Genomic DNA, 26,069 nt, shown 5'->3' with positions numbered 1-26,069 from the left:
CCGCCGCGCATGCTCAGCTCACACTGCCCGGGTGATTGACGGGAGCTCCGGACCAATAGGAAGAGCGGAGAGGGACTGGAGGACCGAGCGGGCGGTTGGTCCTCCAACCAATGGGAGTGTGTGAGGGGCGGGACTTGCGGCACCGAGTGGGCGGGGCTGAGCCCGGATCTCCCTCATTGGCTGAAACTCTGCCTCATTTTGAAAGCTGATTGGTGTGAAACTCTTGGGGAAAACTGGCCCTTTGTGTTGTGGAGAAAAACCGATGGAACCGAGTGGGTGGAGCAAAGATTTCAACATTGGGAATGAAATGGATTAATTCAGGACAGACAGCAGGGATTATTGGAGGGAATAACACAGTGTGGGGATAAAATGCAATGGAGGTTGTGAAGATGGATTGTTAAAAAGTGTTTGAGAAGATGCCGGACAGGAGGCTTGTTGATCAGATTCAAGCTCACGGTATTAAAGGGAGTGGGTCAGTGTGGATGGGAAGTTGGAGAAAGGGCAGAGTGGTGGTTAATGGATGTTTTTCAGACTGTGGGGATGTAAACAGTGGTGTCCCCCAGGGGCAGTTACAGCGATTATTAACATCATCAGAAACAAATCCCAACTGCCAGAATGAAGTTCTGCTGCTGAAACCCTCATCCGTGCCTTTGTTTATCTCTAGACTCGACTATTCCAATGCTCTCCAGGCCCGGCCTTCCACTTGACACCCTCCGTAAACTTGAACCCACAATCTCCAGATCAATAATCAGTCACATTATTCATTGTGTCACTGGCCCAGGCTGTGGAGAACATGGAGCAGCTCACACTCCCACAGCACTGCGGTACGAGCAGGTACCGAGTCAGCCTCAGTCATGAGCACTGGAATCCATTTTTGCCTCTTTCCTTCGATAACTCAGCTGGTCGAGCGACAAGACTGTTGTGGAAAATAAGACAAAGTCATCCTTACATCATTTGTTCAATTCCGGCTCAAAAGAGTACGCGTACTTTTGCAATAAGCAGCAATTAGTTCAAGGTCGCTCTCTTAACTTTACAGGCAACTTACAGATTAACATGTTGCCATGAACGCACAGGACGCCTCTTTTGCTTTCTCAAACCTTGAAGCTTTCTGTGTCTGCCCGAGCATCGCTGTTTCACTCGAGCATTTCCCTCTGCTCACCAGCAGGGAGTGCCTTTGAGCAGCAACATTTCAAATCGCCCTCAATTTCATGTGAAAAGGTCTTCGATCAGTCAGTCAGTCAGGGCTCACGCTGCTCCCTCGAGCTCCGGCGGCTGTTGCTTTCCGGTGACCTCGTCTTCCTTCCGCAGGCTCGGGCTCTTCTCAGCATCATTCATGATTACTGTGGCTTCCCGTTCTGCTGTTCCTCACTTGCTGATGCTCGATACCACCGATTTTAGCAAATTTTTAATATATTCAAGGAGCGGCAACCCAAGGCAAGATTTCTCTGCTGGTCGTGGAGCAGCTTGGAGGCGAGTGTGAGGCGGGAACTGTGAAGGGCGATTTACAAACAGCAAACGAGGAATTAGCTCAACTGGTAGAGCGCTCACTTAGCATGTGAGAAGTAGTGGGATCGTTGATTATATTCTCCACTCACCGATTGTCTTGCTGCAATTATACAGAAACAAGAGCGTTGTCAGCAAGTCCATAGCCCATGAACTTCCTAAACTTCACTGTGTGTTTGGGTACAGAGAGGTCAAGGGGCAGCACATCTTTTGATGTGCTGCAGTCAGCAAAAGTTCTTGATTTTGCTCTGCAGCAAAGATGGATAGATGAGGTGAGAGATGGAAAAAAAGCTTCGTAATCCCTGATGCCTTCTCTGAAGTTTGAATTCAGGACCCTCAGATTATGACACTGATGCACTGCTTGCTGCACTGAGATGGCACTTACCAGGTATGGAGCCAGGCAGCACCACCAAGTAGGACAGCTTGCAAGGTATTGAAGGCCATGAAATAATGCACAAGTTAAAAAAAATTCAGAGCCAGGTAGGAGTCAAACCTACAGTCTTCTAATCCGTAGTCAGATGTGTTATCCATTGCGTCACTGGCCCGTGTTATACTGAGGAAACAGCAGCAGGAGGCAGTGGGCATGGCGGAGGTACTAAATAAATACTTTGCATCTGTCTTTACCAAGAAGATGCTGCCAGAGTGTCAGTAAAGGAAGATGTAGTTGAGATACTGGATTGGCTAAAAATTCATAAAGAGGAGGTACTTGAAAGGCTGGCTGTACTTAAAGTAGATACGTAACCTGGTCCGGATGGGATGCATCCTCGGTTTCTGAGGGAAGTAACAGTGGAAATTGCAGAGGTACTGGCCATAATCTTCCAAACATCCTTAGATATGGGGGTGATGCCAGAGGACTGGAGAATTGCAAATGTTACACCCCTGTTCAAGAAAGGGTGAAAGATAAAACCCAGCAGCTACTGACCAGTCAGTTTAACCTCGGTAGTGGGGAAAGTTCTAGCAACGATAATCCGGGATAGAATTAGCAGCCACTTGGACAAGGATTAGGGAAAGCCAGCACGGATTTGTTAAAGGCAAATTGTGTTTTACTAACTTGATACAGTTTTTTGATAAGGTAACAGAGAGGGTCGATGAGGGAAATGCAGTTGATGTGGTGTGTATGGACTTCCAAAAGGCGTTAGATAAAGTGCCACGTAATGGGCTTGTCATTAAGATTGAAGCCCATGGAATAAAGGGGGCAGTAGCAGCATTGATAAAGAATTGGCTAAATAACAGCAAACAGAGTGTAGTGATGAATGGTTGTTTTTCAGAGAGGAGGGAGGTATACTGTGGTGTTCCCCAGGGGTCGGTGCTGGGACCACTGCTTTTCTTGATATACATTAATGACTTGGACTTGGATATACAGGGCACAATTTCCAAATTCTTGCGACCAAAATGCTCCATTTCACTGTCATCTGCATTAAAATTCATTGGCCAATTATACACCCATTTTGCAAGTTTATTAATGTATTTTGTATTTGGTCGCAAACTTCATTAATATTATGTAAACTCCACCCCACCCCGCCAATCTGGTGTCATCTGTTAATTTTGAAATTGTACTTCCGATTCCCGAGTCCAAATCGTTTATGTGAATTGTGAACAGTGGTCCCTGAACCAATCCTTGTGGAACATCACTTTCCACCTTATACAGTGTGAGTCGCTACAATTAACCCCACTCTCTGTTTTAGAGCAGTAGTCAAGAGAAATTTCTTTACATAGGGAGTAGGCAGTCTGTGGAATTCACTTCCACGGTTAGTGTTTGGGGCACACAGTTCTGTAATGACAAGTGGTCCTCATGTTTTTATCCAAGACAGGCCTCAGCCCAGTCATTTACTCCAAATGTTGGTGCAATAGTTCAAGCGAAGAGGCTTGAAGGGATCCTAAGAGATTCTGTTTATGATCACGAGGAAACAGAAGGGACCATTTGAGATACTCAACACGGCTTCCGGGAAAGAAGATCAGCTGTCAGGAGCAGCAGTAGCAGTAAACAACATCGAAATGTACGTAAGTAACAATATAGTTTATCTTCATCTGTTTCCAGTTTAATAACTTTTGCTGAATGTGGTCCAGGCCAAGTGTCATGATATCGGGTCAGGTTCACCATAGGAAATGAGTTTGACACCCCTGAGATAGACAATGTGAACCGGATTACCCTCATCCACTGACCCAGCAACTTCTTCAAAAAACTCAAGCAAGTTTGTAAGACAGCATTTTCTTTCCCAGAAGCCGTGTTGAGTATCTCTAATGGCTCCTTCTCTTTCCCCGTGATCATAAACAGCATCTCTTAGGATCCCTTCAAGCATCTTCCCTCAGATCGAGGTCACACTGATGGGCCTGTCATACCCCGGCTCTGATTTGTCCCCTTTAATGAAAATGGGAACTACGTGAGCTACCTTCCAATCTCAGGGGACTATCGCTGACTCGATTGAGCTGTTGAAGATACAGGCAAGAGGCTCACAGAGCACCCGTCCCATCTCTTTAAACACCCGTGGGTGAATATCATCTGGACCTGGAGCACAATGCATTTTGAGAGTTCATATTTTATCCAAAGTGACATCCCATTCTATTTTAATATTTATGATGTCATTGTTGACAGCACATCCCACAGCTGGAATCTGAGCATCATCCACAGGAGTGTAGACTGATGTGAAATAGTCATTTAACAGCTCTGCCATAGCCCGGGAATCTGTCCTGAACTGTCTTTCGGTGGCCCTAAAGCATCTTTAATGGTCTTCTGACTCCTGACGTAGCTGAAAAAACATTTGCTGTTATCCTCAGAATTGTGCACCATTTTCTTTTCCAAAGATCTCTTAGATTCTCTAATGGCTGCTTTTGTCTCCCTCGATTGTGGGTGATATTTGTCCCAATTCTCCTGTAAACTGAATTCATCCTGATCCGATCTGGGTTAAATGGAAGACAGTTCAGGGAGTCAGGAATCATTCACCCAGAGACCCACACTGACAGGTAAAGCCCCAGACGGTTCCTTAGTAAGGATTCCTCTGGTACCTCAGCATATATTTGTCAGCTATCTTACATTCCTCTCCTGGAGGCCCCACTCCCTGAGCCTGCAACGTTCAGCAGGGTCAGTGGTGGAGTTCTGCAGTGGGAGTGATCCCAGAGTAACTGTCGGGATCGCCCCCACCCTGTGGATGGTCCGGGTCGTGTATTTTTAGTGATCCTGGTGTCTAACACGCACACAGCAATAAAACAGGGAATTCTGGAAACACACTGCAGGTCCTTCTTTATCTGGAGATCGAATGACTGTTGTATAATTGTACCAGCAGTTAACAGGCTCCTGTGAACTCCTCCCTCTGCTACTTCAATTCAGACTTCAACTCATTTATTTTTAACGGGTTTATTTTAAATGAGTTAACGCTTGCCTTAAATGGTAGACTCAGGACTGTCACTCAAACAGGTGAAATCTTCATAGAATAATTACCACAGTCATTTTTCGACTGGATGTCATACAGTGACTTTGCTGTCAGTGAAGGGAGACGAGAAAGGCCAAAGTGCCGTTTGCCCCTCTCAGTGTGGCCCTGAAGGACTGTGTCCAGGCTGAAGTTCTGCTCCCATCAGATTGTCCTTTCTGAGCTCCAGTCAGGTGATGCTAAACACTCAGGTGGGAAAAACCAAAATCGACAACAAGGTGTTTAAAACAAATCTGATTTATTTAACAGATATTCTGAATATTAAACTCCAGCCCAGTTATAGGGGTTATTGACATCAGAAGAAACAAACCCCAACTGTCAGAATGAACATGGTTCAGTCCTGGATGGGATTAACAGCAGAATCCAACCCCTGCAGTCATATGTGAACTCGCTGGTGTCTCAGCACGTGTGATGACTGAGTGAATCCCTTCCCACACATGGAACAGGTGAACAGTCTCTCCTCAATGGGCGTGAGTTGATGCGTCAGCAGTTAATTTCTGCTTTTAAAGCTCTTCTTACAGTCACTGAGTTAAAAGGTCACTCAATAGTGTGAACAAGTTGATGTTTCAGAAGGTGGGATGAATTAGTGAATCCCTTCCCACACACAGAGCAGGTGAACAGTCTCTCCCCAGTGTGAGTGCGTCGATGTCTCAGCAGCTCATTTCTGATTTTAAATCTTTTCTCACAGTCAGAACATTTAACGGCCTCTCCCCAGTGTGAACTCGCTGGTGTTTCAGCAGGTGGGATGACTGAGTGAATCCCTTCCCACACACGGAGCAGGTGAATGGCCTCTCCCCAGTATGGGTACGTTGGTGTTTCATCAGATCAATTTTGCTTTTAAACCTCTTCTCACAGTTAGAACATTTAAAAGGTCTCTCATCAGAGTGAACTCGCTGGTGTGACAGAAGGTGTGATGATCGAGTGAATCTCTTCTTACACACTGAGCAGGAGAACGGTCTCTCCCCAGTGTGAACTCGCTGGTGTTTCAGCAGGGTGGATGACTGAGTGAATCCTTTCCCACACACGGAGCAGGTGAACGGCCTCTCCCCAGTGTGGCTATGTTGGTGTCTCATCAGATCAATTTTGCTTTTAAAGCTCTTCTCACAGTCAGAACATTTAAAAGGTCTCTCATCAGAGTGAACTCGCTGGTGTGTCAGCAGGTGGGATGACCGAGTGAATCTCTTCTCACACACGGTGCAGGTGAACGGCCTCTCCCCAGTGTGAGTGCGTTGGTGTGTCAGCAGATTCCTTTTGCTTTTAAAGCTCTTCTCACAGTCAGAACATTTAAAAGGTCTCTCATCAGAGTGAGTTCGCTGGTGTCTCAGCAGGGTGGATGACCGAGTGAATCCCTTCCCACACACGGAGCAGAAGAACGGCCTCTCCCCAGTGTGATTGTGTCCATGCATTTCCAGCTGTGACGGGTAATTGAATCCCTTCCCACAGTCCCCACATTTCCACGGTTTCTCCGTGGTCCGGGTGACCTTGTGTCTCTCCAGGTTGGACGATCAGTTGAAGCCTCGTCCACACACACAACACGTGTACGGTTTCTCCCCGCTGTGAATGGTCTAATGTTTTTTCTGTCTGTGTAGCTGGTTAAAGCTCTTTCCACAGTCAGTGCACTGTAACACTCTCACTCGGGTGTGTGTGTCTCGGTGATTTTCCACTCACACTGATGTTTGAAATCTTCTCCCACGGATAGAACAGACAAACATTTCTCCTTCCACATTCAAAGGCCGATGATATTCAGGTCCTGATGAATCGAGTGACTCTGTCAGATCTTGACGTGATCTTTGGTGTGAGTTTCCCTCTGCAAATCCTCCCCTGTAAAAGGAGTTTATAAAAGTTATCAATGTAAGTACAGGATAGAAATTCAGATAAGATAACTCTACTTTCTATGGAACATTATTTCCTCTCTCATTCCTCAAAGCTGTAAATCCCTGTCCCACACACTCTCCCTCCTCCCTGTGCTGAAATCCAAACCCATCGCATCATCTTTCAGTGGCCCTAAACCATGAGTGAAAGGGTGAGAGAGGAATGTGAGAGTGAATGTGAGAGAGTGAGTGTGAGAGAGTGAGTGTGAGAGAGTGAGTGTGAGTACAGCAGTGGGCTCGGTGTGGAGAATGAAGTGGGGCAGGTGGAGCATGTTTCAGTGGGGCAGCAGTGATCATAATCTCATTAGGTTTAGAATAGTTATGGAAAAGGACAGGGGACAGTCAAATGTGAAAATACTTAACTGGAGGAGGCCTAATTTCAGTGAGTTAAAAAGGGATCTTGTCCAGGTGGATTGGAATCAAAAATTGGCAACAAAACAGTAATTGAACAATGGGAGGCCTTGAAGGAGGAGTTGGTTCAGGTACAGAGCAGACAGATCCCCACGGGGGAGAAAGGAAGGGCATCCAAAGCTAGAGCTCCCTGGATGACTAAAGAGATAGAGATTAAAATGAAACAGAAAAAGGAGGCTTATGACGAATTTAAGGTTCATAATACAGTCGTGAACCAGGCTGAACAAAGAAAGTACAGAGGAGATCTAAAAAACGGAATAAGAGGTGCAAAGTGAGAGTATGAGAATAGATTGGTGGTTAACATAAAATGGAATCCAAAAGTCTTTTATGAACATACAAAAGGGGAGTCAAAGGAAGGGTGGGGTCGATTAGGGACAAAAAAGGAGATCTTCTTGTGGAGGCAGAGGGCATGGCTGAGGCACTAAATGAATACTTTACATCCGTCTTCACCAGAGAAGAGGATTCTGCCATTGTACAGTAAAGGAGGAGGTAGTAGTGATATTGAAGACGATCAAAATAGATAAAGAGGAGGTACTTAAAAGACTGGCAGTGCTCAAAGTAAAAAAGTCTTTCGGTCCAGATGGGATGCCTCCTAGATTACTGAGTGAAGTAAAGCTGTAGATAGCGGAGGCTCTGACCACAATCTTCCAATCCTCCTTGGATATGGGAGTGGTGTCTGAGGACTGGAGGATTGCAAGTGTCACACCCCTGTTCAAAAATGTGGGAGAGGGATAAACCCGGCAATTACAGGCCAGTCAGCCTAACGTCGGTGGTGGGAAACTTCTAGAGACCAGAATCCGGGACAAAATTAATTCTCACTTGGAAGAATGTGAGTTAATAAATGACAGTCAATATCGATTTGTTAAAAGTAAAATCATGTCTGACTAATTTGATTGAGTTCTTCAATGAAATAACGGAGAGGGTTGATGAGGGTAGTGACTCGATGTTGTGTAAACGGACATTTCAAAGGCGTTCGGTAAAGTGCCACCGAATGGACCTGTTAATAAAATTGAAGCCAATAGCAGCATGGATACAAAATTGGCGGAGAGACAGAATGTGGAGATCAGTGGTGAACCGTTGTTTTACAGACTGGAAGGAAGTATACAATGATATTCCATAGGGGTGGGTATTAGGACCATGAATCTTTTTGATATATTTTGATGGCCTGGGCGTGTAACTAGTGGGGTGCCGCAAGGATCAGTACTTGGGTCTCAGCTATTTACAATATATATCAATGACTTAGCGGATGGGACCGAGTGTAAAGTATCCAAGTTTGCTGACGACATGAAGCTAGGTGGGAAAGTAAGCTGTGAGGAGGACACAAAGAGTCTGCAAAGGGATATAGACAGGTTAAGTGAGTGGCCAAGAAGGTGGCAGATAGAGTATTATTTGGGGAAATGTGAGGTTATTCACTTTGGTAGGAAGATTAGAAAAACAGAATTTTTAAAATGGTGAGAAACTATTAAATGTTGGTGTTCAGAGAGATTTGTATGTCCTCGTACAAGAAACACCGAAAGTTAACATGCAGGTACAGCAAGCAATTCGAAGGCAACTGGAATGTTGGAATTTATTGCAAGGGGGTTGGAGTCGAAGAATAAGGAAGTCTTGTTGCAATTGTACAGGGCTTTGGTGAGACCGCACCTGGAGTACTGTGTACAGTTGTGCTCTCCTTATCTAAGGAAGGGCATATGCAGCGAAGGTTCACTCGATTGATTCCTGGGATGAGACGGTTGTCCTATGAGGAGAGATTGAATAGAATGGGCCTATGCTCTCTGGAGTTTAGAAGAATGTTAGATATTTTATCAGTACATTAAGAACAAGAGGATAGCTAAGGAAAAGGTGGGATCTATCAGGGATGATAAGGGTAACTTGTGTGTCGAAGCAGAACATGTGGGTGGGGTTTTAAATGAATATTTTTTCTCCGTATTCACAAAGGAAGGGGATGATCCGGACGTAGTAGTTAAAGAGGACAGGTGTGAAATATTGGATCAGGTAAACATGACGAGAGAGGAAGTACTAGAGGGACTGGAATCCTTGAAAGTCGATAAGTCACCAGGGCCGGATGGATTGTTTCCTGGGCTATTGGAGGAAGCCAGGAAGGAAATAGCGGATGCTCTGAGGATCATTTTCCAATCCTCATTAGATACAGGGGAGGTACCGGAAGACTGGAAACGTAAGACCATTGTTTAAAAAGGGTTCAAGGGAAAGACCGAACAAATATAGGCCGGTCAGTCTTACCTCGGTGGTGGGCAAACTATTAGAATCAATACTGAGAGATAGGATAAACTGTCGCTTGGAAAGGGATAGTTTAATCAGGGATAGTCAGCATGGATTTGTTCAGGGAAGGTCATGCCTTACAAATCTGATTGAATTATTTGAGGAAGTGACGAGGAGGATTGATGAGGGTCGTGCTGTTGGATGTTGTCTACATGGATTGTAGTGAGGCATTTGACAAGGTGCCACATGGCAGACTGGTCAGAAAGGTAAAAGCCCATGGGATACAGGGAAATGTGGTGAATTAGATCCAAAATTGGCTCAGGAACAGGAAACAAAGGGTAAAAGTCGATGGATATCTTTGCGAATGGAAATCTGTTTCCAATGCCGTGCCACAGGGCTCAGTGTTGGGTCCCTGCTGTTTGTGGTATATCTTAATGATTTGGACTTGAATGTCTGGAGCATGATTGGCTGTGTAATTAATAGTGAAGAGGGTAGCTGTAGACTCCAGGAAGATATCAATGGGTTGGTGGAGTGGGCGGAAAAGTGGCAAATGGAGTTCAACCCGGAGAAGTGTGAGGTAATGCACTTCGGGAGGGCAAACAGTGAAAGGGAATACGCAGTAAACGGGAATATATTGAGAGGGGAGAGGAAGTGAGAGACCATGGAGTGCATGTGCACAGGTCCCTGAAGGTGGCAGTACAGGTAGATAAGGTTGTGAAGAAGGCAGACGGAATGCTCTCCGTTATTAGCCGAGGTATAGAATACAAAAGCATGGATGTAATGACTGTATAAACTGTATAAAACGCTGGTAAGGCCACAGCTGGAGTATTGTGTGCAGTTCTGGTCACCACATTACAGGAAGGACGTAATTGCTCTGGAGAGAGTGCAGAGAAGATTTACAAGAATGTTGCCAGGGCTTGAAAATTGCAGCTCCGAGGAGAGATTGGATAGGTTGGGGTTGTTTTCCTTGGAGCAGAGGAAGCTGAGTGGTGACTTGATTGACGTGTACAAAATGATGAGGGGCCCAGATAGAGTAGACAGGAAGTATCTGTTTCCCCAAGCAGAGAGTTCAAGAACTAGAGGAAATAGATTTAAGCTGATTGGCGGAAGGATTAGAGGGGACACGAGGAAAAATTGTTTTACCCAGAGGGTGGTGGGTGTATGGAATCCGCTGCCCGAATTGGTGGTAGAGGCAGGGACCCTCAACTCTTTTTAAAAAGTACCTGGACATGCATCTAAAGTGCTGTAAGCTGCAGGGCTACGGACCGGGTGCTGGAAGGTGGGATTAGAATGGGCACCTGGTTGTTCTTCGAGCCAGCGTGGACACAATGGGCCGAATGGCCCCCTTCTGTGCTGTATCTTTTCTATGGTTCTAAGAATGAGAGGTGATCTCATTGAAACTTGTAAGATTCTGAGAGGGCTTGAGAGGGTAGATACTGAGAGGATGTTTCCCCTGGCTGGAGAGTGTAGAAGTAGGAGCATTGTCTCAGGATAAGGGGTCGGCCATTTAAGACTGAGATGAGGAGGAATTTCACCACTGAGAGGGTTGTAAATCTTTGGAATTCTCTACCTCAGAGGGCTGTGGATGCACAGTCGTTGAGTATATGCAAGGCTGAGATTGATAGATTTTTGGACTCTAAGGGAATCAAGGGATATGGGGATTGGGCAGGAAAGTGGAGTTGAGGTCAAAGATCAGCCTTGATCTTATTGAATGTCAGAGCAGGCTCAATGGGGCGTACGGCCTACTCCTGCTCCTATTTCTTATGTTTTTATGAGCCGTCACATTTTCTTCGTCATTGACAGACTCGCCCTGAAATTCACCATTTCTCCTTCATTTACAGACGCTCCCTGACCGATCACCATTTCCCCTTCATTTACAGACGCTCCCTGACCGATCACCATTTCTCCTTCATTTACAGACGCTCCCTGACCGATCACCACTTATCCTTCATTTACAGACGCTCCCTGACCGATCACCATTTCTCCTTCATTTACAGACGCTCCCTGACCGATCACCACTTATCCTTCATTTACAGACGCTCCCTGACCGATCACCATTTCTCCTTCATTTACAGACGCTCCCTGATTCGATGAGTCACGAGGTTTGACGCTGACTCTGCGCATGCTCGGAGGCCGCGGGCCGTGTGTTGAGTTTCGGGTCTGATCTAAACCGGAGCCCCCGGAGTGTAGAGAGAGAGAGGAGAATGTTCACTGTTTGATATTCGGGCCCGGGGCCGCACTCGGGGTTTGTGAAGCCCCCGCCCCCTCCCCCGGGGTTTATTAACCCGCTCCCCCCGCCCATCTCTCACCTGTTGCGGACACGATCTCGGCCTCACTCCCCGCCCGCCGCGCATGCTCAGCTCACACTGCCCGGGTGATTGACGGGAGCTCCGGACCAATAGGAAGAGCGGAGAGGGACTGGAGGACCGAGCGGGCGGTTGGTCCTCCAACCAATGGGAGTGTGTGAGGGGCGGGACTTGCGGCACCGAGTGGGCGGGGCTGAGCCCGGATCTCCCTCATTGGCTGAAACTCTGCCTCATTTTGAAAGCTGATTGGTGTGAAACTCTTGGGGAAAACTGGCCCTTTGTGTTGTGGAGAAAAACCGATGGAACCGAGTGGGTGGAGCAAAGATTTCAACATTGGGAATGAAATGGATTAATTCAGGACAGACAGCAGGGATTATTGGAGGGAATAACACAGTGTGGGGATAAAATGCAATGGAGGTTGTGAAGATGGATTGTTAAAAAGTGTTTGAGAAGATGCCGGACAGGAGGCTTGTTGATCAGATTCAAGCTCACGGTATTAAAGGGAGTGGGTCAGTGTGGATGGGAAGTTGGAGAAAGGGCAGAGTGGTGGTTAATGGATGTTTTTCAGACTGTGGGGATGTAAACAGTGGTGTCCCCCAGGGGCAGTTACAGCGGTTATTAACATCATCAGAAACAAATCCCAACTGCCAGAATGAAGTTCTGCTGCTGAAACCCTCATTCCAGCTTTTGTTTACCTCTAGACTCGACTATTCCAATGCTCTCCAGGCCCGGCCTTCCACTTTACACCCTCCGTAAACTTGAACCCACAATCTCCAGATCAATAATCAGTCACATTATTCATTGTGTCACTGGCCCAGGCTGTGGAGAACACGGAGCAGCTCACACTCCCACATCACTGCGGTATGAGCAGGTACCGAGTCAGCCTCAGTCATGAGCACTGGAATCCACGAGTCCGGGTGTGTCAAAGGTGCACTGTGAACAATCACCAAAGTGAAACATTTTTGCCTCTTTCCTTCGATAACTCAGCTGGTCGAGCGACAAGACTGTTGTGGAAAATAAGACAAAGTCATCCTTACGTCATTTGTTCAATTCCGGCTCAAAAGAGTACGCGTACTTTTGCAATAAGCATCAATTAGTTCAAGGTCGCTCTCTTAACTTTACAGGCAACTTACAGATTAACATGTTGCCATGAACGCACAGGACGCCTCTTTTGCTTTCTCAAACCTTGAAGCTTTCTGTGTCTGCCCAAACAAGGCTGTTTCACTCGAGCATTTCCCTCTGCTCACCAGCAGGGAGTGCCTTTGAGCAGCAACATTTCAAATCGCCCTCAATTTCATGTAAAAAGGTCTTCGATCAGTCAGTCAGTCAGGGCTCACGCTGCTCCCTCGAGCTCCGGCGGCTGTTGCTTTCCGGTGACCTCGTCTTCCTTCCGCAGGCTCGGGCTCTTCTCAGCATCATTCATGATTACTGTGGCTTCCCGTTCTGCTGTTCCTCACTTGCTGATGCTCGATACCACCGATTTTAGCAAATTTTTAATATATTCAAGGAGCGGCAACCCAAGGCAAGATTTCTCTGCTGGTCGTGGAGCAGCTTGGAGGCGAGTGTGAGGCGGGAACTGTGAAGGGCGATTTACAAACAGCAAACGAGGAATTAGCTCAACTGGTAGAGCGCTCACTTAGCATGTGAGAAGTAGTGGGATCGTTGATTATATTCTCCACTCACCGATTGTCTTGCTGCAATTATACAGAAACAAGAGCGTTGTCAGCAAGTCCATAGCCCATGAACTTCCTAAACTTCACTGTGTGTTTGGGTACAGAGAGGTCAAGGGGCAGCACATCTTTTGATGTGCTGCAGTCAGCAAAAGTTCTTGATTTTGCTCTGCAGCAAAGATGGATAGATGAGGTGAGAGATGGAAAAAAAGCTTCGTAATCCCTGATGCCTTCTCTGAAGTTTGAATTCAGGACCCTCAGATTATGACACTGATGCACTGCTTGCTGCACTGAGATGGCACTTACCAGGTATGGAGCCAGGCAGCACCACCAAGTAGGACAGCTTGCAAGGTATTGAAGGCCATGAAATAATGCACAAGTTAAAAAAAATTCAGAGCCAGGTAGGAGTCAAACCTACAGTCTTCTAATCCGTAGTCAGATGTGTTATCCATTGCGTCACTGGCCCGTGTTATACTGAGGAAACAGCAGCAGGAGGCAGTGGGCATGGCGGAGGTACTAAATAAATACTTTGCATCTGTCTTTACCAAGAAGATGCTGCCAGAGTGTCAGTAAAGGAAGATGTAGTTGAGATACTGGATTGGCTAAAAATTCATAAAGAGGAGGTACTTGAAAGGCTGGCTGTACTTAAAGTAGATACGTAACCTGGTCCGGATGGGATGCATCCTCGGTTTCTGAGGGAAGTAACAGTGGAAATTGCAGAGGTACTGGCCATAATCTTCCAAACATCCTTAGATATGGGGGTGATGCCAGAGGACTGGAGAATTGCAAATGTTACACCCCTGTTCAAGAAAGGGTGAAAGATAAAACCCAGCAGCTACTGACCAGTCAGTTTAACCTCGGTAGTGGGGAAAGTTCTAGCAACGATAATCCGGGATAGAATTAGCAGCCACTTGGACAAGGATTAGGGAAAGCCAGCACGGATTTGTTAAAGGCAAATTGTGTTTTACTAACTTGATACAGTTTTTTGATAAGGTAACAGAGAGGGTCGATGAGGGAAATGCAGTTGATGTGGTGTGTATGGACTTCCAAAAGGCGTTAGATAAAGTGCCACGTAATGGGCTTGTCATTAAGATTGAAGCCCATGGAATAAAGGGGGCAGTAGCAGCATTGATAAAGAATTGGCTAAATAACAGCAAACAGAGTGTAGTGATGAATGGTTGTTTTTCAGAGAGGAGGGAGGTATACTGTGGTGTTCCCCAGGGGTCGGTGCTGGGACCACTGCTTTTCTTGATATACATTAATGACTTGGACTTGGATATACAGGGCACAATTTCCAAATTCTTGCGACCAAAATGCTCCATTTCACTGTCATCTGCATTAAAATTCATTGGCCAATTATACACCCATTTTGCAAGTTTATTAATGTATTTTGTATTTGGTCGCAAACTTCATTAATATTATGTAAACTCCACCCCACCCCGCCAATCTGGTGTCATCTGTTAATTTTGAAATTGTACTTCCGATTCCCGAGTCCAAATCGTTTATGTGAATTGTGAACAGTGGTCCCTGAACCAATCCTTGTGGAACATCACTTTCCACCTTATACAGTGTGAGTCGCTACAATTAACCCCTGCTATCTGTTTTAGAGCAGTAGTCAAGAGAAATTTCTTTACATAGGGAGTAGGCAGTCTGTGGAATTCACTTCCACGGTTAGTGTTTGGGGCACACAGTTCTGTAATGACAAGTGGTCCTCATGTTTTTATCCAAGACAGGCCTCAGCCCAGTCATTTACTCCAAATGTTGGTGCAATAGTTCAAGCGAAGAGGCTTGAAGGGATCCTAAGAGATTCTGTTTATGATCACGAGGAAACAGAAGGGACCATTTGAGATACTCAACACGGCTTCCGGGAAAGAAGATCAGCTATCAGGAGCAGCAGTAGCAGTAAACAACATCGAAATGTACGTAAGTAACAATATAGTTTATCTTCATCTGTTTCCAGTTTAATAACTTTTGCTGAATGTGGTCCAGGCCAAGTGTCATGATATCGGGTCAGGTTCACCATAGGAAATGAGTTTGACACCCCTGAGATAGACAATGTGAACCGGATTACCCTCATCCACTGACCCAGCAACTTCTTCAAAAAACTCAAGCAAGTTTGTAAGACAGCATTTTCTTTCCCAGAAGCCGTGTTGAGTATCTCTAATGGCTCCTTCTCTTTCCCCGTGATCATAAACAGCATCTCTTAGGATCCCTTCAAGCATCTTCCCTCAGATCGAGGTCACACTGATGGGCCTGTCATACCCCGGCTCTGATTTGTCCCCTTTAATGAAAATGGGAACTACGTGAGCTACCTTCCAATCTCAGGGGACTATCGCTGACTCGATTGAGCTGTTGAAGATACAGGCAAGAGGCTCACAGAGCACCCGTCCCATCTCTTTAAACACCCGTGGGTGAATATCATCTGGACCTGGAGCACAATGCATTTTGAGAGTTCATATTTTATCCAAAGTGACATCCCATTCTATTTTAATATTTATGATGTCATTGTTGACAGCACATCCCACAGCTGGAATCTGAGCATCATCCACAGGAGTGTAGACTGATGTGAAATAGTCATTTAACAGCTCTGCCATAGCCCGGGAATCTGTCCTGAACTGTCTTTCGGTGGCCCTAAAGCATCTTTAATGGTCTTCTGACTCCTGACGTAGCTGAAAAAACATTTGCTGTTATCCTCAGAATTGTGCACCATTTTCTTTTCCAAAGATCTCTTAGATTCTCTAATGGCTGCTTTTGTCTCCCTCGATTGTGGGTGATATTTGTCCCAATTCTCCTGTAAACTGAATTCATCCTGATCCGATCTGGGTTAAATGGAAGACAGTTCAGGGAGTCAGGAATCATTCACCCAGAGACCCACACTGACAGGTAAAGCCCCAGACGGTTCCTTAGTAAGGATTCCTCTGGTACCTCAGCATATATTTGTCAGCTATCTTACATTCCTCTCCTGGAGGCCCCACTCCCTGAGCCTGCAACGTTCAGCAGGGTCAGTGGTGGAGTTCTGCAGTGGGAGTGATCCCAGAGTAACTGTCGGGATCGCCCCCACCCTGTGGATGGTCCGGGTCGTGTATTTTTAGTGATCCTGGTGTCTAACACGCACACAGCAATAAAACAGGGAATTCTGGAAACACACTGCAGGTCCTTCTTTATCTGGAGATCGAATGACTGTTGTATAATTGTACCAGCAGTTAACAGGCTCCTGTGAACTCCTCCCTCTGCTACTTCAATTCAGACTTCAACTCATTTATTTTTAACGGGTTTATTTTAAATGAGTTAACGCTTGCCTTAAATGGTAGACTCAGGACTGTCACTCAAACAGGTGAAATCTTCATAGAATAATTACCACAGTCATTTTTCGACTGGATGTCATACAGTGACTTTGCTGTCAGTGAAGGGAGACGAGAAAGGCCAAAGTGCCGTTTGCCCCTCTCAGTGTGGCCCTGAAGGACTGTGTCCAGGCTGAAGTTCTGCTCCCATCAGATTGTCCTTTCTGAGCTCCAGTCAGGTGATGCTAAACACTCAGGTGGGAAAAACCAAAATCGACAACAAGGTGTTTAAAACAAATCTGATTTATTTAACAGATATTCTGAATATTAAACTCCAGCCCAGTTATAGGGGTTATTAACATCAGAAGAAACAAACCCCAACTGTCAGAATGAACATGGTTCAGTCCTGGATGGGATTAACAGCAGAATCCAACCCCTGCAGTCATATGTGAACTCGCTGGTGTCTCAGCACGTGTGATGACTGAGTGAATCCCTTCCCACACATGGAACAGGTGAACAGTCTCTCCTCAATGGGCGTGAGTTGATGCGTCAGCAGTTCATTTCTGCTTTTAAAGCTCTTCTTACAGTCACTGAGTTAAAAGGTCACTCAATAGTGTGAACAAGTTGATGTTTCAGAAGGTGGGATGAATTAGTGAATCCCTTCCCACACACAGAGCAGGTGAACAGTCTCTCCCCAGTGTGAGTGCGTCGATGTCTCAGCAGCTCATTTCTGATTTTAAATCTTTTCTCACAGTCAGAACATTTAACGGCCTCTCCCCAGTGTGAACTCGCTGGTGTTTCAGCAGGTGGGATGACTGAGTGAATCCCTTCCCACACACGGAGCAGGTGAATGGCCTCTCCCCAGTATGGGTACGTTGGTGTTTCATCAGATCAATTTTGCTTTTAAACCTCTTCTCACAGTTAGAACATTTAAAAGGTCTCTCATCAGAGTGAACTCGCTGGTGTGACAGAAGGTGTGATGATCGAGTGAATCTCTTCTTACACACTGAGCAGGAGAACGGTCTCTCCCCAGTGTGAACTCGCTGGTGTTTCAGCAGGGTGGATGACTGAGTGAATCCTTTCCCACACACGGAGCAGGTGAACAGCCTCTCCCCAGTGTGGCTATGTTGGTGTCTCATCAGATCAATTTTGCTTTTAAAGCTCTTCTCACAGTCAGAACATTTAAAAGGTCTCTCATCAGAGTGAACTCGCTGGTGTGTCAGCAGGTGGGATGACCGAGTGAATCTCTTCTCACACACGGTGCAGGTGAACGGCCTCTCCCCAGTGTGAGTGCGTTGGTGTGTCAGCAGAATACTTTTGCTTTTAAAGCTCTTCTCACAGTCAGAACATTTAAAAGGTCTCTCATCAGAGTGAGTTCGCTGGTGTCTCAGCAGGGTGGATGACCGAGTGAATCCCTTCCCACACACGGAGCAGAAGAACGGCCTCTCCCCAGTGTGATTGTGTCCATGCATTTCCAGCTGTGACGGGTAATTGAATCCCTTCCCACAGTCCCCACATTTCCACGGTTTCTCCGTGGTCCGGGTGACCTTGTGTCTCTCCAGGTTGGACGATCAGTTGAAGCCTCGTCCACACACACAACACGTGTACGGTTTCTCCCCGCTGTGAATGGTCTAATGTTTTTTCTGTCTGTGTAGCTGGTTAAAGCTCTTTCCACAGTCAGTGCACTGTAACACTCTCACTCGGGTGTGTGTGTCTCGGTGATTTTCCACTCACACTGATGTTTGAAATCTTCTCCCACGGATAGAACAGACAAACATTTCTCCTTCCACATTCAAAGGCCGATGATATTCAGGTCCTGATGAATCGAGTGACTCTGTCAGATCTTGACGTGATCTTTGGTGTGAGTTTCCCTCTGCAAATCCTCCCCTGTAAAAGGAGTTTATAAAAGTTATCAATGTAAGTACAGGATAGAAATTCAGATAAGATAACTCTACTTTCTATGGAACATTATTTCCTCTCTCATTCCTCAAAGCTGTAAATCCCTGTCCCACACACTCTCCCTCCTCCCTGTGCTGAAATCCAAACCCATCGCATCATCTTTCAGTGGCCCTAAACCATGAGTGAAAGGGTGAGAGAGGAATGTGAGAGTGAATGTGAGAGAGTGAGTGTGAGAGAGTGAGTGTGAGAGAGTGAGTGTGAGTACAGCAGTGGGCTCGGTGTGGAGAATGAAGTGGGGCAGGTGGAGCATGTTTCAGTGGGGCAGCAGTGATCATAATCTCATTAGGTTTAGAATAGTTATGGAAAAGGACAGGGGACAGTCAAATGTGAAAATACTTAACTGGAGGAGGGCGAATTCCAGTGAGTTAAAAAGGGATCTTGTCCAGGTGGATTGGAATCAAAAATTGGCAACAAAACAGTCATTGAACAATGGGAGGCCTTGAAGGAGGAGTTGGTTCAGGTACAGAGCAGACAGATCCCCACGGGGGAGAAAGGAAGGGCATTCAAAGCTAGAGCTCCCTGGATGACTAAAGAGATAGAGATTAAAATGAAACAGAAAAAGGAGGCTTATGACGAATTTAAGGTTCATAATACAGTCGTGAACCAGGCTGAACAAAGAAAGTACAGAGGAGATCTAAAAAACGGAATAAGAGGTGCAAAGAGAGAGTATGAGAATAGATTGGTGGTTAACATAAAATGGAATCCAAAAGTCTTTTATGAACATACAAAAGGGGAGTCAAAGGAAGGGCGGGGTCGATTAGGGACAAAAAAGGAGATCTTCTTGTGGAGGCAGAGGGCATGGCTGAGGCACTAAATGAATACTTTACATCCGTCTTCACCAGAGAAGAGGATTCTGCCATTGTACAGTAAAGGAGGAGGTATTACTGATATTGAAGACGATCAAAATAGATAAAGAGGTGGTACTTAAAAGACTGGCAGTGCTCAAAGTAAAAAAGTCTTTCGATCCAGATGGGATTCCTCCTAGATTACTGAGGGAAGTAAGGGTGTAGATAGCGGAGGCTCTGACCACAATCTTCCAATCCTCCTTGGATATGGGAGTGGTGTCTGAGGACTGGAGGATTGCAAGTGTTACACCCCTGTTCAAAAATGTGGGTGAGGGATAAACCCGGCAATTACAGGCCAGTCAGCCTAACGTCGGTGGTGGGAAACTTCTAGAGGCCAGAATCCGGGACAAAATTAATTCTCACTTGGAAGAACGTGGGTTAATAAATGAGAGTCAATATAGATTTGTTAAAAGTAAAATCATGTCTGACTAATTTGATTGAGTTCTTCAATGAAATAACGGAGAGGGTTGATGAGGGTAGTGCACTCGATGTTGTGTCCATGGACATTTAAAAGGCGTTCGGTAAAGTGCCACCAAATGGACCTGTTAATAAAATTGAAGCCAACAGCAGCATGGATACAAAATTGGCGGAGAGACAGAATGTGGAGATCAGTGGTGAACCGTTGTTTTACAGACTGGAAGGAAGTATACAGTGATATTCCATAGGGGTGGGTATTAGGACCATGAATCTTTTTGATATATTTTGATGGCCTGGACGTGTAACTAGTGGGGTGCCGCAAGGATCAGTGCTTGGGCCTCAGCTATTTACAATATATATCAATGACTTAGCAGATGGGACCGAGTGTAAAGTATCCAAGTTTGCTGACGACATGAAGCGAGGTGGGAAAGTAAGCTTTGAGGAGGACACAAAGAGTCTGCAAAGGGATATAGACAGGTTGAGTGAGTGGCCAAGAAGGTGGCAGATAGAGTATTATTTGGGGAAATGTGAGGTTATTCACTTTGGTAGCAAGACTAGAAAAACAGAATTTTTAAAATGGTGAGAAACTATTAAATGTTGGTGTTCAGAGAGATTTGTATGTCCTCGTACAAGAAACACCGAAAGTTAACATGCAGGTACAGCAAGCAATTCGAAGGCAACTGGAATGTTGGAATTTATTGCAAGGGGGTTGGAGTCGAAGAATAAGGAAGTCTTGTTGCAGTTGTACAGGGCTTTGGTGAGACCACACCTGGAATACTGTGTACAGTTGTGCTCTCCTTATCTAAGGAAGGGCATATGCAGCGAAGGTTCACTCGATTGATTCCTGGGATGAGACGGTTGTCCTATGAGGAGAGATTGAATAGAATGGGCCTATGCTCTCTGGAGTTTAGAAGAATGTTAGATATTTTATCAGTACATTAAGAACAAGAGGATAGCTAAGGAAAAGGTGGGACCTATCAGGGATGATAAGGGTAACTTGTGTGTAGAAGCAGAACATGTGGGTGGGGTTTTAAATGAATATTTTTTCTCCGTATTCACAAAGGAAGGGGATGATCCGGACGTAGTAGTTAAAGAGGACAGTTGTGAAATATTGGATCAGGTAAACATGACGAGAGAGGAAGTACAAGAGGGACTGGAATCCTTGCAAGTCGATAAGTCACCAGGGCCGGATGGATTGTTTCCTGGGCTATTGGAGGAAGCCAGGAAGGAAATAGCGGATGCTCTGAGGATCATTTTCCAATCCTCAATAGATACAGGGGAGGTACCAGAAGACTGCAAACGTAAGACCATTGTTTAAAAAGGGTTCAAGGGAAAGACCGAACAATTATAGGCCGGTCAGTCTTACCTCGGTGGTGGGCAAACTATTAGAATCAATACTGAGAGATAGGATAAACTGTCGCTTGGAAAGGGATAGTTTAATCAGGGATAGTCAGCATGGATTTGTTCAGGGAAGGTCATGCCTTGCAAATCTGATTAAATTATTTGAGGAAGTGACAAGGAGGATTGATGAGGGTCGTGCTGTTGGATGTTGTCTACATGGATTGTAGTAAGGCATTTGACAAGGTCCCACATGGCAGACTGGTCAGAAAGGTAAAAGCCCATGGGATACAGGGAAATGTGGTGAATTAGATCCAAAATTGGCTCAGTAACAGGAAAGAAAGGGTAAAAGTCGATGGATATCTTTGCGAATGGAAATCTGTTTCCAATGCCGTGCCACAGGGCTCAGTGTTGGGTCCCTGCTGTTCGTGGTATATCTTAATGATTTGGACTTGAATGTCTGGAGCATGATTGGCAAATGTGCAGATGACACAAAAATTGGCTGTGTAATTAATAGTGAAGAGGGTAGCTGTCGACACCAGGAAGATATCAATGGGTTGGTGGAGTGGGCGGAAAAGTGGCAAATGGAGTTCAACCCGGAGAAGTGTGAGGTAATGCACTTCGGGAGGGCAAACAGTGAAAGGGAATACGCAGTAAACGGGAATATATTGAGAGGGGAGAGGAAGTGAGAGACCATGGAGTGCATGTGCACAGGTCCCTGAAGGTGGCAGTACAGGTAGATAAGGTTGTGAAGAAGGCATACGGAATGCTCTCCGTTATTAGCCGAGGTATAGGATACAAAAGCACGGATGTAATGACTGTATAAACTGTATAAAACGCTGGTAAGGCCACAGCTGGAGTATTGTGTGCAGTTCTGGTCACCACATTACAGGAAGGACGTTATTGCTCTGGAGAGAGTGCAGAGAAGATTTACAAGAATGTTGCCAGGGCTTGAAAATTGCAGCTACGAGGAGAGATTGGATAGGTTGGTGTTGTTTTCCTTGGAGCAGATGAAGCTGAGTGGTGACTTGATTGACGTGTACAAAATGATGAGGGGCCCAGATAGAGTAGACAGGAAGTATCTGTTTCCCCTAGCAGAGAGTTCAAGAACTAGAGGAAATAGATTTAAGCTGATTGGCGGAAGGATTAGAGGGGACACGAGGAAAAATTGTTTTACCCAGAGGGTGGTGGGTGTATGGAATCCGCTGCCCGAATTGGTGGTAGAGGCAGGGACCCTCAACTCTTTTTAAAAAGTACCTGGACCTGCATCTAAAGTGCTGTAAGCTGCAGGGCTACGGACCGGGTGCTGGAAGGTGGGATTAGAATGGGCACCTGGTTGTTCTTCGAGCCAGCGTGGACACAATGGGCCGAATGACCCCCTTCTGTGCTGTATCTTTTCTATGGTTCTAAGAATGAGAGGTGATCTCATTGAAACTTGTAAGATTCTGAGAGGGCTTGAGAGGGTAGATACTGAGAGGATGTTTCCCCTGGCTGGAGAGTGTAGAAGTAGGAGCATTGTCTCAGGATAAGGGGTCGGCCATTTAAGACTGAGATGAGGAGGAATTTCACCACTGAGAGGGTTGTAAATCTTTGGAATTCTCTACCTCAGAGGGCTGTGGATGCACAGTCGTTGAGTATATGCAAGGCTGAGATTGATAGATTTTTGGACTCTAAGGGAATCAAGGGATATGGGGATTGGGCAGGAAAGTGGAGTTGAGGTCAAAGATCAGCCTTGATCTTATTGAATGTCAGAGCAGGCTCAAGGGGGCGTATGGCCTACTCCTGCTCCTATTTCTTATGTTTTTATGAGCCGTCACATTTTCTTCGTCATTTACAGACTTGCCCTGAAATTCACCATTTCTCCTTCATTTACAGATGCTCCCTGACCCATCACCACTTCTCATTCATCGACAGACTCCCCCGACCTTCACCATTTCGCTTTCATTTACAGACGTTCCCTGATCTGTCATCATTTATCATCTATTTGCAGATGCTCCCTGACCGATCACCACTTATCCTTCATTTGCTGATGCTCCCTGACCGATCACCATTTCTCCTTCATTTACAGACTCTTTTGGAGCCAATCACCATTTCTTCATCATTTACAGACGCTCCCTGCCTTATCACCACTTCTGCTTCATTTACAGACTCTCCCTGACCGATCACCACTTCTGCTTCATTTGCAGACTCTCCCTGACCGATCACCATTTCTCCTTCATTTACACACACTCCCTGACCGATTACCATTTCTCCTTCATTTACAGACGCTCCCTGACCGATCACCATTTCCCCTTCATTTATAGACGCTCCCCGACCGATCACCATTTCTCCTTCATTTATAGACGCTCCCGACCGATCACCATTTCTCCTTCATTTACAGACTCTCCCTGACCGATCACCACTTCTGCTTCATTTGCAGACTCTCCCTGACCGATCACCATTTCTCCTTCATTTACACACACTCCCTGACCGATCACCATTTCTCCTTCATTAACAGACGCTCCCGACCGATCACCATTTCTCCTTCATTTACAGACTCTCCCTGACCGATCACCACTTCTGCTTCATTTGCAGACTCTCCCTGACCCATCACCATTTCTCCTTCATTTACACACACTCCCTGACCGATCACCATTTCTCCTTCATTAACAGACGCTCCCCGACCGATCACCATTTCTCCTTCATTTACAGACGCTCCCTGACCGATTACCATTTCTCCTTCATTTACAGACGCTCCCTGACCGATCACCATTTCTCCTTCATTTACAGACGCTCCCTGACCGATCTCCATTTCTCCTTCATTTACAGACGCTCCCTGATTCGATGAGTCACGAGGTTTGACGCTGACTCTGCGCATGCTCGGAGGCCGCGGGCCGTGTGTTGAGTTTCGGGTCTGATCTAAACCGGAGCCCCCGGAGTGTAGAGAGAGAGAGGAGAATGTTCACTGTTTGATATTCGGGCCCGGGGCCGCACTCGGGGTTTGTGAAGCCCCCGCCCCCTCCCCCGGGGTTTATTAACCCGCTCCCCCCGCCCATCTCTTACCTGTTGCGGACACGATCTCGGCCTCACTCCCCGCCCGCCGCGCATGCTCAGCTCACACTGCCCGGGTGATTGACGGGAGCTCCGGACCAATAGGAAGAGCGGAGAGGGACTGGAGGACCGAGCGGGCGGTTGGTCCTCCAACCAATGGGAGTGGGTGAGGGGCGGGACTTGCGGCACCGAGTGGGCGGGGCTGAGCCCGGATCTCCCTCATTGGCTGAAACTCTGCCTCATTTTGAAAGCTGATTGGTGTGAAACTCTTGGGGAAAACTGGCCCTTTGTGTTGTGGAGAAAAACCGATGGAACCGAGTGGGTGGAGCAAAGATTTCAACATTGGGAATGAAATGGATTAATTCAGGACAGACAGCAGGGATTATTGGAGGGAATAACACAGTGTGGGGATAAAATGCAATGGAGGTTGTGAAGATGGATTGTTAAAAAGTGTTTGAGAAGATGCCGGACAGGAGGCTTGTTGATCAGATTCAAGCTCACGGTATTAAAGGGAGTGGGTCAGTGTGGATGGGAAGTTGGAGAAAGGGCAGAGTGGTGGTTAATGGATGTTTTTCAGACTGTGGGGATGTAAACAGTGGTGTCCCCCAGGGGCAGTGTTGGGACCATTGCTCTTCTCAATACAGAGAAATGACCTGGGCTTGGGTACAAGGGCAGAAGATCAACATTTCCAGACAACACCAGGATAGGGAGCATTATGAACTGTGAAGAGGAATGTTAGCAACTTCAGTGTGGCATCGGAACATTAGGAACAGGAGTAGGCCATTCAGCCCCTCGAGCCTGTTCCACCATTCAGTGAGATTGGTGTCAGTGACTGTGGGGTTGGATTATATCAGAGTGGGGTGAATTGATGACAGTGATGGTGGGACTGGTTTATATCAGGCAAGAGGAGATTGGTATCAGTGACTGTCGGTTTGGTTTATATTAGACAGGAGGAGATTGGTGTCAGTGACTGTGCGGTTGGATTATATCAGACAGGAGGATGTTGGCATCAGTGACTGTGGGGTTGATTTATATCAGACAGGAGGAGATTGGTGTCAGTGACTGTGGAATTGGTTTATATCAGACAGGAGGAGATTGGTATCAGTGACTGTGCAGTTGGTTTATATCAGACAGGAGGAGATTGGTATCAGTGACTGTGGGGTTGGTTTATATCAGAGAGGGGGAGATTGGTGTCAGTGACTGTGGGATTGGTATATATCAGACAGGAGGAGATTGGTGTCAGTGACTGTGCAGTTGGTTTATATCAGACAGGAGGAGATTGGTGTCAGTGACTGAGCGGTTGGTTTATATCAGACAGGAGGAGATTGGTGTCAGTGACTGTGGAATTGGTTTATATCAGACAGGAGGAGATTGGTGTCAGTGACTGTGCAGTTGGTTTATATCAGACAGGAGGAGATTGGTGTCAGTGACTGAGCGGTTGGTTTATATCAGACAGGAGGAGATTGGTATCAGTGACTGTGGAATTGGTTTACATCAGACAGGAGGAGATTGGTGTCAGTGACTGTGGAATTGGTTTGTATCAGTGTGGGGGAGATTGGTATCAGTGACTGTGGGATTGGTATACATCAGACAGGAGGAAATTGATGTCTGTGACTGTGTTTTTTTTATCAGACTGGAGGTGATTGGTGTCATTGACTGGGTTCAGGAACTGGAATTAGCCATTCAGCCCCTGAAGCCTACTCCGCCGTTCAATTGGATCAGGACTAATCTGTACCACAACTCCATTTACTTGTCTTTGCTCCATATCCCTTGCAACCCTCACACAACACAAATCT

General features: G+C 46.1%; 2 protein-coding genes across 2 annotated transcripts; both read right to left on the bottom strand.

The window, feature by feature from the left end:
* Nucleotides 1-3,955: 3,955 nt before the first annotated feature.
* On the bottom strand, nt 3,956-11,789 carry LOC137335646 (zinc finger protein 774-like). The gene is made up of 2 exons (XM_068000939.1): nt 11,737-11,789; nt 3,956-6,749 (listed from the first exon to the last, which is right to left on the bottom strand). Exon 2 carries the CDS (start codon nt 6,332-6,334, stop codon nt 5,579-5,581), a length of 756 nt encoding a protein of 251 aa, XP_067857040.1. The 5' UTR covers nt 6,335-6,749; nt 11,737-11,789; the 3' UTR covers nt 3,956-5,578.
* Nucleotides 11,790-16,971: 5,182 nt separating this feature from the next.
* LOC137335647 (zinc finger protein 774-like) lies at nt 16,972-24,338 on the bottom strand. Its single transcript, XM_068000940.1, has 2 exons — nt 24,286-24,338; nt 16,972-18,571 (listed from the first exon to the last, which is right to left on the bottom strand). The coding sequence occupies exon 2, from the start codon at nt 18,154-18,156 to the stop codon at nt 17,401-17,403; it is 756 nt and encodes a 251-aa protein (XP_067857041.1). The 5' UTR covers nt 18,157-18,571; nt 24,286-24,338; the 3' UTR covers nt 16,972-17,400.
* Nucleotides 24,339-26,069: the final 1,731 nt, after the last annotated feature.

This window comes from Heptranchias perlo, chromosome 20 (assembly GCF_035084215.1).
Source record: "Heptranchias perlo isolate sHepPer1 chromosome 20, sHepPer1.hap1, whole genome shotgun sequence".
NCBI lineage: Eukaryota > Metazoa > Chordata > Chondrichthyes > Hexanchiformes > Hexanchidae > Heptranchias > Heptranchias perlo.
Note: the sequence above shows the minus strand (reverse complement) of the source record. Positions and strands in the feature narration are given on the sequence as shown.

What these genes read in the sequence shown, in the direction of transcription:
- LOC137335646 (XM_068000939.1), bottom strand. Translation starts at nt 6,334, where the DNA reads ATGCATGGACACAATCACACTGGGGAGAGGCCGTTCTTCTGCTCCGTG.
- LOC137335647 (XM_068000940.1), bottom strand. Translation starts at nt 18,156, where the DNA reads ATGCATGGACACAATCACACTGGGGAGAGGCCGTTCTTCTGCTCCGTG.